The sequence below is a fragment of the Myiozetetes cayanensis genome, unplaced genomic scaffold (assembly GCF_022539395.1).
Source record: "Myiozetetes cayanensis isolate MyiCay16 unplaced genomic scaffold, myiCay2020 scf2-11, whole genome shotgun sequence".
Classification (NCBI taxonomy): Eukaryota; Metazoa; Chordata; class Aves; order Passeriformes; family Tyrannidae; genus Myiozetetes; species Myiozetetes cayanensis.
Window position 1 is genome coordinate 89,598,202 of NW_026087411.1, and position 17,664 is coordinate 89,615,865.

At 35.6% G+C, this 17,664-nt stretch overlaps 1 protein-coding gene across 19 annotated transcripts in view; it reads left to right on the forward strand.

Annotated features, from left to right (window-relative positions):
- KHDRBS2 (KH RNA binding domain containing, signal transduction associated 2) overlaps positions 1–17,664 on the forward strand; it is a 414,928-nt gene that overhangs the window by 326,342 nt on the left and 70,922 nt on the right. For 4 of the 19 annotated variants that reach the window (XR_007629054.1, XR_007629068.1, XR_007629060.1 and 1 more), the window contains exons 9-11: positions 2,169–2,342; positions 4,293–4,344; positions 10,400–15,022. Coding sequence is in view for 1 of the 19 variants with exons in the window: in XM_050316320.1 (XP_050172277.1) it covers positions 2,169–2,266 (98 nt within the window). In the remaining 18 variants the exon portion in view is untranslated. Of the gene's footprint in view, positions 1–2,168; positions 3,262–3,596; positions 3,725–4,292; positions 4,345–10,399; positions 15,023–17,664 lie in introns of those variants that run through there. The other 15 variants (XR_007629070.1, XR_007629071.1, XR_007629056.1 and 12 more) reach the window with 14 other exon arrangements.

Sequence of the window (17,664 nt, forward strand, 5' to 3'; positions counted from 1 at the left end):
GTAATCCTGTACTGCTGTATGAGTAGTAGATGCCAGTGTTTTCCCACTTGAAGGCCTTAATCCCAAAAGTTCTATCTGTTTTTGGCTATGGATTCACCTGTTAGTACACTGGGGTCTATCATGCGATATCAACAGGAGGTTTTAGCTGTCATGGTGTCGCTGATGGTGCTAAAGTTTGAAATCAAGCAAATAGGTCCACCATGTTACTGAGAAAGAGACTTGTACCACAAATTACAATTCTGGTTTTGTACTGTATCAAGAGCAGCAATTTGCTTTAAGAACAGTCAAGGAAAAACAGCTTCCTCCAGTTGGTAATATAAAGTCATTTTTCAATGCACAAGTACTACCAAAAATACTGTACGTTTCACCTTTATACAAAGGTGTTTCAGTCCAGATGAGTGAGGGGACTGAAAGGGAACAAGAAATTGGTTTGTCTTTGTGTTGTACATTTAGTGAGTATTTTTACTACTTCAGTCATTTTCATTTATAAAAATAAAGCTTCTCCTTTTCCGTATAAATCTCACTTCTCCCTGAGGCCTCTCTGCAAATGCAGTGAAACTTCAGCAAAGGGTAATTGAAGCTGCAGCAAATTTACAGCAAAATGCCATTTTAAAAGGGTGTAATGAAATATACTGCAGAGGGAGGATTTTTAAATTCACTATATGGAAACTGATTCCCTCTAGGAATGAGAGACCTCAGGATTTAGAACTATATCATATTGGCTGCTACTTCTTCAAACTCTATAGGCAATAGCTTTCCACAGTAAACTTTGGGTTTGTGTGACCATAAAACCTCTGATATTCAAGAAGAGAACATCCTGAAGAGCTCAAAGAAAAAGAAGATAAATGGAGTGCACCAAAAAATCACAACAGGAATGTCTCTTGTTCCATAGCAAGATCAGCTGCTACCAGATCTTCTCCAGAGATGTCCACACATATCTAGTACATCCTAGCCTGAACCTCACTTTAAGCTGTACAGATGCTATTCCCCTCATACTCCAAGCTTTCCCCTCATACCCCAAGGCAACAAGATAATGAAGTGTAGTTGCAAAGAAGACATCTTGCAGAGAAGAAATAGCTTTCAGAATCTTAACAGGCTTTTTATGTTTTCTATTTTCATTGTTCTGTTTTCACATAGCATTATCATTTTACAAAAGGAATCTTTGATACCTGTTTTAACCATTTGGTATTTTTGTCTTGTACCAGCTAATTGTTTTCTTAGTGGTCACGTAAATCAGCAGTCATTAGCAAATACAAGATACGCAACAAGAATGTAGCACTATGATGTGATATAAGATAGATGATACATTATAATTTCTGCATTTCCATTTTAATCACTCTGCATGATCACTTGAAGTCAGTGGAAAACAAAACCAGAAATCATTTCACAATCCACTATCTGATTTAGGAGAGAATTCAAGTTTTGGGTTAAACTGCTAGACCACAACTGTAGGTAATTTCCTGATTTCTCAGGGTTAACTTCCAAAATACCTTGTCGAGGAGAGGGAGAATATTTGTAGAAGCTTTGTAAAAACTGAACTAGACTTACAGTTTTTATCTTGATCTTTCCGAGCATATTTCATTCACAGAATTTGAGAAAGTATTCTAAAGATAATGCATAGTAAAATCTCTTTTTGCTTAGTGTAGTAGGTTCACTTCTACACATTGCTTTTCTTCCATTATTTTCTTTCTTTTCATCTCAAATGGAAGTAAAAAATCAAACATACCACTCTTATCCTTTCATGATTCAACTTCTCATCTTGTTACCATACCAACTCCATTAAATGCTATTCAAATTTGTGCTTTAACTTAAATGCTAGAAATTCAAAACATCAAATAAATTCTGAACTGGCAGACTAACGCAGTAATTTTTCTAGAGCTGACTGTACCATCACCACAGTAGTTGTTCATTCTCTACTGAAAGTGAAGGTGTAAGGCTCTTTTTTCTTCCTGAGATAGACAGATTGCCTGTGTAGAAAAGTAAGTTAGTCTTCTGTAAGTTTTTTTTTTTGGGGGGGTAAAGAAATGGATGATAACACCATCCTCATTTTATTTTCCTAAAGGTTTCTGCCAAAATCCTCAAGAATTTTGACAGCCATTAGCAGTGGCATCCCTTTGTTCTTTCAGTTTTAGATATTCACAAAACTTGTTTTTCTCTTCTGTTTTTAGCACAAGAAGAATGGGCCACAACCCGTTCCAGCCTAAAGGCACCACCTCCAAGGTCAGCCAGAGGGGGTTACAGGGAACACCCCTATGGTAGATATTGAAGGTCCTCCTCATCTGTGACCTCATCTCAAAGACAATTAATAGCCTGTGGTCTCCACATAAACAGCAACAAGACAAGTAATAGTCCATTTCTTTTCTATCCTAGGGATTACTGCTCATTATTATCCTATGTACTACTTGTATTTCCTATAACATTGGCGTGACATTGGCATTAGTATTATTTTATAACACGGACTTAAAAAAACAGAGACAAAAATCCTTTGGCAAACATTGTCTATAAACTATTCAAAGATGATGTTCTATTGGTTGTATTCATTGCTGTGTGTAACTTAAAAAGCATGACACTGTTACAGATCTCGAGTCTCTCTACATACTAGCTAAAGCTGAGTTTCTGTTTAGGGTTGCTAAAAGACTGTAATATGATTCTTTTTTCCTTTTTTTTTTTTCTTTTTGAACCAGACAATAATCAAGCTGTAGATAAGATGTTTAACCTGTCTTTTTTAATATATGTTAGTTTAGATTAAGATGTTCGATATTAAGTTTGTAAATTTAATTTTAAATGCTGTTTTAATGGGGTTGAAAACAAGCAGCTACTATATGTATGTAGCAAACTGAAGTTGTTCAGTGTTTTAACCTGTATTTGTTAAAAAAATCACTTAAAGTTCCATGTGTAAGCTTCTCTAAATAGGAAACCATAATTTTGTCAAATATGTTTGCCATAATTTGTCAATAAAGCTGAAACCTTTTGTAACAAACTAAATTTGGAATTACTTGTTTTCTAGCTTTAAATGCCTGCTTTATTTCTTTTTCAAGAGATGCCTAAAATGTTTTTTATATAAAAATTACAAAAATGAACCCAAGCCTGTTTAAGATTTTTTGTGTAAGAATTTAAAAGTTGTATTAATAACTTCTGGTTGTTAAATAATTTAAAAGTTAACAAACTAAACTGTTACATGAATCATGGTTAGTATCCACTAATGTATAACATGTTAATGGAAAAAAATGCTTTAGAACAATAAATGGATTTTAAACTATCCTTTAAGCTTGATCTTGCTAAACACAAACTCTGATTGACTTGTTTGTATTAGCATGTCTCTCGTGAGAATGTAATGGAGTTTAAAGAGGTAAGATTACCACTTACCACTGTTAGACTGTCTAAATGCTAGTTCTTCAACCTTTGAGTTTCCCCGCACATTAAATATCCCATTCAACATGTAAGCATTGCATAGACTCACCTATTTGTTTTCACTCAGAAGAGTGCGTTGACTGCATTTTTCGTAGTATATAACAATTTGTCTTGATAAACAAATCATCAGTGTCACTGCCCAGTTGTTGGTACTCAACTTCAAAAACTTTATTTGTAATTTTCAGTGCTAAATATCACCGCCCTTGAAGGCAGTTTAGAGGGCTGATATTCTTTTGAGACTATCAGACTTGATGGCTGATGATTATTAAGGAAATATGTCGCAGCACTCAAAGGATGACTAAACGTTAAACAGGTAACACTAATAGTAACTCTGTAATTTTGAGTATGCAACAGTAATGTAAAATATTCTCAGTTATTAAGTTACTGATAGTTAAAAAAGTAAACCTACCAAAAGATAACAAATAGGTATATAGGCTATTAAAACAACTAATTAACATTAACTAGTGACAACAAAATTATTCTACAATATATAACCCTCAACGTAATAAACAGAACTAAAATTAACAATAATAGTAATGCAACTCTTGCTAACAACAAATATATAACCTAAATTTTGATGAAGAAAAAAAAAAAAAGAACAGAAGACTTGATGGTAGGGATGCCAAAACTGTTAATCCTTTAAATACAGTCTTTTTGTTTACAGTGGCTTTTTGTCAATGTGATTGGTTTACTTTTTTGATGAGACTAAAGTACAGGCCAATTGCTGTTCAGTTTGTGAACAAAATCTCTTGCAGCTGGAGTTGCATGCTAGCTCTTTTTGAATAGTTTATGATGAGTATGTTTTGTTGTTTGAAGTGTTAAAGTGAATTTAGTAGGGTACGTGATGGTTACACTGAGTTTATTCTGTCTCACTGTTTCAGGGACTCACAGGCACTGGACAGCTAAGCAGCAGATCTGCTGAGAAGTGGTCAGGTAAGCTCTGACACATCTTAGGAGGTTTTCCTATTTCCTATTTTATCTGTACATTTGTTTTTACTAACAACTTATTCATCAACATTTTTAAAGTAAATATTTCTTTCCAGCAATATTTCTCTGCATAGCAGAATAAGGATTATGGTGTAATGGCAAACAAAACATTTACTTTTATGATACCCTTCATTTAAATAAAAGAAGTGTTGTCATCTAGTCTTTTAATGTTAAATATTAAGATGGTATATTTTTATAACTGCTCCTGCTAAAAACATGAGCTGCTGTTTATTAAAAGCATGACAACATTTTGAAAACAAGCTAGTCACATAACATAGAAAAATACAGCACTAGCTTATCTTTGCTTCTGAAAATATTTATCATTTCTTCCTATGACAAATGTATCTGTAAAGAGACAGGAAGTTTATTATTTGTTTTTATGCTTGGAAGGTTTTCTTTTTTTATGGTTTAGAATGGCAAGGACATTAATGGTATTGCTATGCAATGGCATGGATCACTTTCTATATTCCTGTTTAAATACCTTTAAACATAAAGATTTATCTTGGATTACTCCTTTAAATAGACTTCAAATTATATATGAGAATTTGGCTGAAGACCAATGTCAGTGCTGGAAACAAACAAAAAAATTCGACTCAGTTACAACTTTGTCCACAGACTCAGAAATGTAAACCTAATCACAATACAAAAACTACAAATTCTTGTCCTCTTTCATGATTGTTAAACTAGATAAGAGTTAATAAGCGAAACTGATCATGTTGTGCACCAAATACACAGTTTTAGACACATTTATTACTCTGGCATCTTTTCCCATGACTGTGGTCTGGCTGATTTATCATTTTCCAGCTATTGTGGTATTCCCCGGTTACTTACAAACCACAGAGTGTGTTGTATAGCAAGATATAAAGGGTTTAATTATCCTCTCCAAAGGGTTGCCTCAAGATCTTTATAAATTAGTTTTATTTATGTGCTGCAACCACTCTACAGGCCAAAGTGATATAACATGAAATTAAGGTTTGTCTGCATATTGCAGGCACATCAGTGTGAGTGTACCACTGTAGGAAAAAGCTTCCATGTACCCACCCAGCATGTAGTTATGCAGATTTGCTTCAGTGAGGATGTATCTGTACAAACAAGAAAAATACTTTCCACTCCTCTAAATACGTTTTCATCATACTGGTATAACTGTGATTATAGGTTACTATACATTATAGATTTTACTATATAAGTATTCCAGGAAATGCTCACATGCCTTACTGAAATGATGAATTACACAAAGCTGTGACTAGGTTATACCTGATGTGAGATCCAGGGCAAAGTACATGAAACTAATTTCTCACTTGTGTATCAGATTTTTATGTGAGGGTAACTACTGTGAACTCCTTGAGGATAGACTCCAATAAATATAGCTTTTTAGCAGAACACTGTCCTTTAATATTCCTGTCTCCAAGTCCACTTTAAAGTCATTCTTTGTGTAGTTTAAAAAAAAATAATGGCAGAATATATCAGTAAATTTATGCATTTTGAAATATTCTTATATAAGGATTATGTAGAAAGAGTAGGTTAATAATTCAGTGTAAGCAACTGTTTTTGCAAACAGTTTTTCTATTGATTTTCAGGAAAATAGTATGAAAAATTACCCATGACTGCATGTGTTGTTCTGTGCCAACTACAAAGTATAGTTCACAACTGTTTCTGAAGCAGTTAATCAGCTATGTCTTAGGAAAACAAAAATCTACATTCTTAATTTTTGAAAAAGTAACAAGAGAGTTTGCTTATTGTAATTAACAGCTATCTTCAGATCTTCCATGGAAAGCTGTGACGTAGTTCACACATCCACCAGTCAGGTCAGCCATAATTTTGACGTCCTGAAAATTTATGTGCATCATCAGAAAACACATAACTTCACTTATGCTGCAGCATCAATTCAGGCACTGGTCACCAATTAAACATTTTCTTTGGCTGAATTCACATACCAATTAGTTTTGTTTGTAATAGGAACTAAAAACAGTACAAAATATCAAAACAATGAGTTAAAAACACTGGAAAAGAGAGGTTGAAAAACCAGACTCTCAGTAAAATATTTCTAAGATTTTCGTTTTGTTTGTCCAGGTTGACCTCATCTGTAGAACAGTTTGATCTTTAAAAGAAAATAGTGCAGTATAGTTTTTAGTACTTAAATCAAGGAATTACATTTTTGTCTAGCAGATGTTTTGCATGTATTCAAGAGCCATTTTAATGGAAAAATTGGATATTCCTAGAGAAGCAACCTCCGTTAGAAAATGAAGTAGCACGATGTAATTATTTCTTTGCTATTCAGCTTATCTTACTCTGTTTTAACAAAAAAAGGCTTAAATCTTCATATGAATAAATGAAAACCTTAGGAAATACAGTATACCTGACCTTCTCACAAAGGATGCTGACAACATTTTTCTAACTCTGTGGGGTCCTCGGCCTCCATTCAGAGTAACAGAGATAGAGCCATAAAGCCAGGAGATCTCTGTCCTCTTACTCCATGCCCTGTTCAGTCTGTAGCCCAGCCATAATTATTTCATTTTATTCAAACCTGCTGACTTCTGAACTGCGTAACACTGATGTTACTGAAAGTGGGTGAGTGCATGTGAAACAGGTCACTGTGTGGTAGGTCTGAAAAAATGGATGTTAAGACCTTGTGACTAAGCAGAGCAGGCTGGAAGAGCCTGTGTCTCCCCATTGCCAGAGAGCCAAACTACAGCCAGGACTGAGCTTCTGAGCTGAGTATCAGGAATTTACTAAAGCAACCAAGTTGCCATTAGAATAATCAGTTGAACGGCGTAACATTTTACCATAATAATATGGATTTATAGTAGTTCTCATGAAATATCACCCAGGATTATTATCTTGAGGTTAAAATCAAGAACAAGTAAGTGATGCATTGTGCTCAAATAAAAAAAAAATTTGGTCTACATTAGTGATGTATTCCTTCATGTTTGGCAGTAGGAATGTTGTTTTGTGGACTGTCTTTCTAAGAAGTCCAAAGTTTTGCAACAAATATTGCAACTACAAAATTATAAATGGAGGTCAAGGAGAGTCACAGAATAAGCTCAACATTGGAGAGAAAAAGTCTTTGTTAATGTCTGAAAGAAGTATGTGATCCATTAAGGAAAACAAGTCCTAGAACATCTTCTATATTGTATTGCATTAAAATGCAGAAACAAGTCGAGATTGTATAAAGGTTAAGTAGGGACAGCACTGGATATCAGTGTTCTTCATGCAACCTTCTTAGAGATACCTCATGTTCTGTAAAGTTTACTGGTTGTGATAGTACACTGGTACACTTCTAGTCTTTTATGGAAAAACACTGTGTAAAAGGAAAAGAAGACTGAGAAAATCTACCTGCATTTCCTAAGCAGCTACATATTTTGACAGAAAATTGTTCTGTAATTTCCTGTAATTTCTTCTGTGAAAGAAATACCAAATCTAAACAAGATTTTAATCTCTTTACACAATCTATTTGCTACAACGTTTTTGCAAAGATATTAAAGAAAATAGTCACTTTTTTTACATAAGTATTACCTGAATTCTTTTATAATGCTGTAGAACTTCAGTAAATGGATTAAGATTGCAAGAAGATAAAGTAATTTTTGAGAAAAATTTCATAGAGTCAGAATCATTGGTTATAAGTTAATCTTATGTGACAAAGAACCAACTTATCCCTATATCAGAATGTATGAATTTTTAGGATTCAGGAGGACAGAATCCATTTGTAGTGCATTTTTTCTAAGGTAGTATGAGAAAAAAAATTCATTTCACTAAGAGGTTACAAAGTTTTTGCACAAAAAGAGAGGCCATAGTTGAAAGGCTGGCTGTAATTAATGCCCAAAAAATAAAGATCATATTTGTTATTATTTCAAGTCATCCTCTATTGTCAACAGATTAATCAAAGTACAAAAAGAACCCTAATTAACATGTAAAATCACAGGAAAAACTGAAAAGTACTTGAATACTAAACAGAAAAAAATCCTAATGCCTTCTGAAGTTTTTTGTCCTCCAGAAAAACTTAGATGCACTCTGTGACCTCTGTCAGTTGAGTCAACCTCTGGTTGACTAAATAATTTGTATTATAACTCAGCAGAACATGTTGAAATAAATCTCTAAATCATGCATATCTGGAACACAGTTTTCATTCTCAAAGAGGAGCAATTTCTGTCAACTTAAGCATAAGAAATGCAGATTTCTAAACTTCTACTAAAAACGTCATTGTTCTAAAAGTTTGTTTTCCTTATATAAATCCTATTAAAAGGTTGTGTTTGGTACTTATTGAAAGGCCTCCTTGCCTAAAATAATTGAATTAACTTTGAAACCTCAGATACTTTACCAGAGAATAGCAAAATTTATTGAGAACACAATTGCAGGCTTTCATATTTTAAATCTGTAAATCAGAAGGACGGTTTATTGGAGCAAGATCATACCCATGCTGTAATGGTATAGATCATCCCTCACATATTAAAGGAAAAATATGAAGGAAAGGATGTATAGTTGATTGTGTAAATCCTGCATGTGCCCAAAGAATGGAAACAATCAGAACTTTCTAATATCTTTTAGCAACATTTGAGTGTACAAGTAGGATAATAGAAATGCTTCAATGCCCTAATAAGAGAAGAATTAATTATGAAAACAATATTTCCTGTTTATTTCTGTTGCTGCTGTACCTTATTGATTTAATGGAGGTATAGGTTTTTGTTATACAGAGTTATTATATAGTCTGAGAGTACCTGCTTATATCATGTTTGGCACTGTTCTTGACATGCAGGATGCATTAGCTCATGATGGATGGCTTCCTCACAGAAAAACAGTGAATACCCTTGTTACATGCCCTTGCATTACAGGACCTTCACACTGTGTTACCACCACCAAGTCAGAGGTGCAAACTGCTGAGCTGCTCATGTATGACTTAGCATTCTGTGTAGGTTTTCTTCATTTACTTCTGCATGGAAAACAGAAAAAAATGATTTACTATATTGATTTTTAACTCCATATTCATTCCTCAGCTAATAATTCATTATATTTCTTCTTGAACTTTAGAACAATCCTGTACAACCAGTGGCAAAATTCAGTGAAACAGTGTAGTGGGTTGACCCTGGCTGGCCACCAGGTACCCACCAAAGTCGCTCTATCATCCCCTCTGCAACTGGACAGAGGAGAGAAAATATAACAACTAATTCATGAGCTGAGATAAGGACCAGGAGAGAGCACTCACTGATCACTGTCACAGGCAAAACAGAAGTAGGGATATTAATTAAATATCCCCACTTCAAGTGGGAATATTAATTACATTTATTACTGACAGAATCAGAGAAGGATAATGAGAAGCAAAATACATCCTAAAAACATCTGCCTCTCTCCTTCCCAAGTTCTGCCTCCTCTCCCCCCAACAGCACAGGAAGATGAGAAGTGGGGGTTAGGGTCAGTTCATCACAAGTTGCTTCTGCCTTTCTGCTGCTTCAGAAGGGAGTCCTTTCCCCCTCCACCATAGGCTCCCTCCCACAGGAGAGTCCCTCACGATCTTCTCCAGCTTGAGTCCATCCCACGAGCAACAGTTCTTCACAAGCTGCTGCCATGTGGGTCATGCAGTCTTTCAGGCACAGACTGCTGCAATGTGGGTCCCCCACAGGGCCACAAGTCCTACCAGCAAACCTGCTCCAGTATGGGCTCCTCTCTGCATGGGTCACTAGACCCCTGCCAGGTCCCTACTCCCCCTTCCCAGGGGGTCACAGCCTCCTTTGGGCATCCACCTGCTCTGGTGGGGGTCTCCTCTGTGGGCTGCAGGTGTATCCCTGCACCCTGATGGTCCTCCATGGGCTGCAGGGGCACGGCTGCTCCACCATGGTCTGCACCACGGGCTGCAGGGGAACCTCAGCTCCAATGCCTGGAGGACCTCTTCGCCCTCCTTCTCTACTGGTCTTGACGTTTGCACTGTCGTTCACATGTTCTCACTCCACTCTTCTCTGGCTGCAGTTTTCATCTGCCCAATAACTTCTTTTTTTTCACCCTTCTTAAATAGGTTACTGTCATTCCTGATGGGCTTGGCCTTGGCCAGCAGTGGGTCCATCCTGGAGCCACCAGGCATTGGCTCTGCAGGACAAGGGAGAAGCTTCAAGCAACTTCTCACAGAAGTCACCCTTGTTAACCCCTTCTGCTACCAAAACCTGGCAAGACAAACCCAACGCACAAGGTCTTGCATATGCTGCTTCTTTCTTTTTCTTTTAATTTTTCCCTTTCTTTTTCCTCTTCTTTCCATATACCTACTTTAGCTGAAAAGATAATCAAGGATACTATCATTCAAATGAAATACTACTATTCTCTATGATATAGAAATTCAATTTAGTGTTCTCTGAGTATTTAAAATTGATAGGGTTCTTTTTCTTATTCTGTATGGTATATTAAGAATTATATATCTTTTAAATATCTCTTTTAGAATTCATATGTAAAAATGCAAACAACTGTCAGGAATGTTACATTATGTTGAATTCTAGTTAAGCAAAGTAGGTTTCTGAAGGAGAATTTAATCCTGCAGATTTTACTCAGGTTTCGTTTACTAAAAGTCCATGCTGACATCAAGGAATGAAAAGAGAATAATATATATAATTTAATTAAATTCAAACAGAACACATTCCTGTAAAGGACTGTATTGCATCATTCTAGCGCATGTCCTGCTTAACTGGCATGTGAAATAACCTTGATCTAGGAAGAGTACTTCAGTTACAGTACCAACATTAGGATTCTGCTTTTCATATCATCATAACTAATTTTCCCATCTCAACCTGGCAATCAAGTTCATCTGTTCATGATAGTCACCATTTTATTTTCATAACAACTAACAAATAAGTTTTTGAAGGAGGCACAATACTTTTCTTTACAGTCTTTTATGATGGTATTGCTGAACTTGTTTGCAAATCTAAGGCAAAAATGAGTCATCCACTAGACAGTGAAGGCCTGTGGAATACGTGCTTTAGGAAATCTAGTGCTCATTCAAAAGAGTTATTGTAACCCCAAGAATACTTCATAGTTCTTATAAAGCTTAAATAGCACCTACAGAGCTTAGAAGAAAATTTCCGCATAGAACTCCAAATACTTAATGAAGGCAGTAGATATTTTAATCTCTGCCTTATAATAGAGAATTAGAAAAATAATGAAGCTGAATGATTTGGCTAAAATCATGCAGCAGATCAGAGTGACATAATAAAGTGCAATTAGCAAAGCAGCAGGTGAGGGTAAGAAGCTGCATCAGGAAATGAAACACAAGACGTATTTAGAGCTGTGGTTTGTTGTGAGAATTGAACTCCCTTGTCTATCATGCAGTTGTACTATTATCACTTGGCACCTGCTGGACTTTACCAGGCAACTGGATGAAGCAGCCAGCAGAATGTGTGTGTGTAGGGAACATACATACTTGGGCCAGATTTACATTAAAGAAGCCTGTTATTATTATCTTCATCCCTTTGCATTATAACTCTGTTTTTCTATAGCTGCATCAACTGTTGCCATGGTAAGTTTCTCATGCTGTGTGTCTTTGATGAAGAAGAAATACATCTCTAAACACTGATAAGGACTTGAGACTCCTGGTAATACCCATTGTCCTCCCTATAGCACTGAACACATTGGGATTGGACCCTAAAAACCTACATATTCTTATATTTTATAGTGCTGACAGTTCTAGAAATAACAGAAGTTCTATTTTAGACCATTTTAGGGATCATTTTAGATTCAAAGTTGTTTGGGTTTTACTACTTTGAAGTCTGCTAGACTAAATTAGTGGAAATAAGGCATCAGACTTTGTAATACCTAGTCAACCAAAAATAACCCTAAGAATATGTTTAAGGATCTAAAAAATTGTGTTAGTTTTTTTTAATATGAAAACATTTTATAACAGGTTCTACATCTGGACTTATGTGGGTGACTCATTCTCATTCGCAACTCTCACAGATAAAATATAGAACCCCAAAACAAGCTATACAACTTTAATCTGTCATGCCTGCATTTCTCTCATTTATCTTGTAAATATACTCTTGGCAGGGCTGGTAATTTTAGCTACCATTAAGATAACCAGTGCATTCTGTAAATGCAACTGTGTCCACTTCAAATTAAATTTTCCATTATGACTATCTACTCGATCCAAGGATTTTGGATGCTAAGCACTTTAGAAAAATAAAAAATTTTTGGAATTTACACAATAATAAATGTTCCTTTTTTGTTATCAAACATCTGTGAAAGTATATTGCAAAACACGTGTCACAATACGCTCCAGGGCTGGTTTTTCATGCCTGAGAGAATAAGAACTGCCTTGCTTTGTTCAGACCATGAATGTATCCTGACCAGTATCTTTTTTTCTATCAGATCCAGAAATGGATGTTTGGAGTACATGGTGGAGGGGTCAGGAGAAATATGTAGAACAAGTAGAAGCTCTGCTGTATTATTAGCAAATTAACACCAGACTGGTCCTATCTCAGACTTGTTTTCCCGGTGCCCGTCTTTTTAACTCCACTGTCTTGCCTAAGGTACAAAATAGATGTCTATGATAATAATGTATAAAGGTTGTGTGCCCAAATGGGCTTTTATCCATAGACTGGCTGACATTCTCAGGTACTGGGGTCTCTGCAGTGATTTGGGTTACAAGAAAAGTGGAAGGCGTTTAATGACCAAATAGCTGAGTTTGACTAAAGCCGAGGAATGGATTATATTATCCTTCAGCATCTCTACCAGCAGAATTTTGTATGAGCCAAATTGCTCAAAGTAAAAACCTGCTAATGCTGTATTTCTTCTTGTCTTGAGGTCTTACAGAAAATCTTGGGATCTGATTTTCATCAGAGTTACAAGTGGCATCATCAGGAGTTTTGCCTGACTATGCAGAGTGCTGTTTAAGGTTAGGTGCAAGTGTTTGGTTTCCAAGGATATGTAACAGAGGTGAATGTTTTATTTGAACTCAGAAATGTAATAGAAAATTAGTCACACTAATGAGGTATTCGCATACTATAGCCACAAGTGACACAGAAATACAACTGAAAACCTGATAATTTTGTCAAGAAAAATTAAAGATTTGAATAGAGTTAAACAATTAATAAAGGAACAACACATTGAATAAGGAAGATAAAAGAACTATTGAATAATTGGTTTTCAGTGCCCTTTCTTATGCATGAAATTAAGCAGAAAAAAACCACAACTCAACCATTGTAGACTCAGTGGTTGAAACAAAAAATAAATAAAACTGAAATTTAACTCAACCACTGACTACATCAAATGTATACATTAAAAGACCTGAATTAAGGTTTCACTGGCTTGTAACTGATATCTAACTAACTTCAGAGTGCTTGGGTTACTTTAACCTTTTTGCAAGCCTGATGTTTAGACCTACCTAATATTTTCCATCAAGGAAAAGTTTATGGAAAGGTTTACATAATTTGCAAATTGAAAGTTCTTGTATCAGAAATTTGCTTAGGATTTGAGGAATCCTCCTGAGGGTCCTAAAAATTATTTTCTGATTCTTTCTTGAAAATCTGTTTGTTTTGGAGAATATCAGGAGACATCCACAAAGTTGTTGTTTACCAACTCAGTAACCTTACTAGAAGCTACAAAAAAATGTGTATGTTCCCCTTACCCCACTGATGAGGATTTTTTTCTGCTATGTGAAGTTACCTTGGTGTGACACTTGGGGAAGTATTGAGCACATTCATCACCTAACTTCAAATTACCTACCTTTTGCCACTGTAGGTACTTAAAGTACCTATGCATTCAGTGGAGTGATCTTTACTCAGCATGAATATAATCATCCTGCTGTATTATATGCATAAAGAGTGTTGGTATTCACACAGTTCACCACCACAAACCTCCTTTTTTATTACACTGTTCAAAGCATACTCATACTACTGTGCATGGACCACGGGCCTTCATCTCAAGTAGATTGCAGGTGCAGAAAAGATACTGAGGCAGCACTTGATGAATTTGTAGCAGTATGAAAATTAAGAGTTGAAATGAGAAAGCTAGGATAAAATTATAGCTAAAGTTTCATACAGTGATTTTACAAAAAGGTTCAAAATTTAAAAACAAAACAAAAGTAGAAATACCAGGTTTAGTTTAGTTTACTCCTTTCCCTCTTTTTTACTCTGCTGTTCACACTTACTGTTTTAGAGACCCTAAGGGTGTGATCACATGCTCTCTCATTCTACTTGCAGGGCACAGGAGTGTGTTAGAACTGTGTAGCGAATTCTGTTGTTATTTTTTGTAACTGCTTTATCTCATAGCATGCAGAATTTGGAAGGTAATGTCTTCTAAAGAGTTTTCTGTCATCCAAACTATCCCTGTGTCACAGAGATGCTGTGTGAAGCTACATAAGTCATTTTAGCTAAAATATTAATGCGACAACTAATATTATGTTTTTCATTGAATATGTCTGCCCAACTTTATCTTGATTTTCAGATTTTTGGAGCCTTAGGGAAGTACTGTACCTTTTGAATGGTGTTCAGGGAACTGAGAGTGCTCAACATCATTTGCAGTAAATCACTGGGTTCTGAAGGACTGAGCCTCAGGTTGGGACTCTCCACAGCCCTGAGTTCTGGACCTCAGGCTACCATTACAAGCCTCTCTAGGATATGCCACCACTTAGACTTACAGTGATCTTCCAGTCTATCAGGTGAGCTGTGGTATTTTTCTATATGTTTTTAGTTTATGTCAAATGTGACATAATTAGATCACCTCAGTCTGCAAAAAATAGGATTGTTTTAAACTAGTTCTCCCTATGTTTGCTATTGGAAAAGAGCTCATGTAGAGATACCTGTGCTGCACGTTACTTTGAGAGAGGATAATGTATCTAAGTTCTTACACTCTTTTTCTGTCATCAAGAAATATAATATTTAATCATCTTTCTCACAGAAGTAACATAATTATAAGAAAACTATATTTGTGCAGTATTTTGAACATACAAATAGTTTCTAAAAAAGCCAAATATTTGAAGAAATCGTCTCCCCTTGTTATGAGTTAGCTCATTGAGATCGGTCATGTTTTAAGGTCTCTAAAAAACCAGATTTTGCAGATTCTGTGGTTTTTTGATCTTGTTCATCTATGAAAATATTGATATCTTCACTGCACTGCTGTGAACATATATTTATTAATGTTTATAGGGTTCATTTACTGTAGCACTGTTGCAACAAACTGTGGACAATGAAAATCTGTAAGAAAGTAAATAAATCTACACCAGCAACCATTTGGATGAAAAAGAGTAAATAAAAAAGAGTCAGACCACTAGAGTGTAAGACAAATACAAATATTTAATTCAGTCTTGTATCCAGAATGAGTTAGGACTTGTGGAGAGAAGGGTAATAAGGCATCATGTAATTAAAGGCTATGTCCTCCTGTATATACTAAAGAAAATAATCTAATTATATTGGAAATTATAAATCTAACGTATCCTAAATCTTCCACACTAAATACTGAGTTGTATTTTTCTACAGTAAGTTTCTATAGAGACGTAATGTCATAGAAAAATACAATTATTACATTTAGTTATTAGAAATGAGCTTGTTTCTTCAGCAAACAGCTTGTGAAACAAAAGACCATTGTCAGCCTTTGTTGATGGCAGATAATAACACCAAGGAGTTTTCAGCTGACTAACAAAAGTAATATCAATAACTAATGTGGAGTCACACTGCAGCTGTACACACCTTCACTTCCCATACCACAGTCCTTGCTCCTCCTGACTGCACCCCAGAAAACAGACCTGAAGCTCAGTCTGCGCTGCAGAGCAGCATGAAGTCCTCATCCAGAACCCCATTCCCTGTCATCATGAGTTCTGAAAGTGGTGACGCTTTTTTTGCCCACACTGTTTTTGGATTTGCTCTTGCAAATGATGATATTATAAACTATACCCTGCTTTAGATGTAGATTTTTTGCTTGCAGGGAAAGAGCTAAAAGAATGCAGCCAAAAGCTGTTTAAGCTTAACATGATTCTAGACTTGAGGAAAAAAAAAACCCAGTGTATTTTTCAAGATTCCTTTTCCCAGCTAGAGCTGGAAATAAAGCCTAGGTGACGGTATTCACACTCCAGTTTTAAGTAGGCTGTGAGAGAGATAAGAAACAGGTGAGAATATGTAGGTTTCTTAAGGATTTACTTAGATCATAGTTAAGTTGTTAACACTTTGTAAATAGTAATCTAGGGTTCTTAGAAGTGTTTTTATTTATTATTATTTGTGCTTTGCACATGGCAAATGGAGTAAGAAGGGTGAAGCTGTTTGCTCTGTATCACACAGAATGCTATTCATCAGAACTAAAATACCTTTACTTAGAGCCCAGATTCCTAACAATTGGATTAAGTTTCCTAAGATGGCTTCCATTTAAGACTTGGAAATAGGTGATGATTTTCACTCTTTGCCTAAAGAAAAATAACTTAGTATTCTTGGAAACTTGTGGGTAATGATTCCTTTTCAGTTGGTAACTACAGGTTTTAATAAGTGGTAAAGTGTTCCAGGAAGTTGGAAGACCCTGCTTAGATTTCTAGAAGTGTAACAAAGATCTATAGAGGAAGAAAGGGAAATCTTGATTTTTTTCCCCATCCTGAGCAAGCCAGGACTTCATAGCAAAATACCAAGGTTCATCTACTTGCATTTTCCGATTTTCTTGGTTTTCAGCTGTATAAGTATATATGTGTGTATATATATGTATTTGTACTCAATTCTGATCCAAAGGACAATTTAGCCCTTTTCAGGTATATTTTTAAAAAAAACCAAATGGGATGAAACTCTCTCCACTGTTTAGAAAATGTGACTGAATACTTAGTGTACTCTGTGTAGCTGCCTTTTAGGTAGCTGAGATTGGGTGAAGTTAATCACAACCTTAATAATTAAACTTCTAAAGAGACAAAAGTTTTAAATTTCAGTTGGGGGAGTTACTTTCATTGAAAGCTACAGATTGTGTGTATCATGTCATATCATATAATTAATTAAATTGTGTTAAAGCTGAAAGAACACAAGGCTTGATATATATGCTTGTCTTTTGAGTTTGAGATAAATCTGTTTTGTGCCCAATGCTCTGATGTGGAGCAGGAGGTTGAAAGTGGGCATAGAGGAGCACAGCCCAATGCACAAGAGCTTTGTACAGACCATTCAAGGCTTCACTTCGAGCTCCCTGTGTGCAGCATTCACCTCATGGAAACTGTCCTATGGAGTTTCCTGGAAGTGGGTTTTCTGTACTTCTGTAAATTTTACTAATTCTTCCCTCCACTGACTTTTTTGTTGAATTGTTTGTTTAGTAAGATATGGGATTTGTTTAGAAGATCACTTT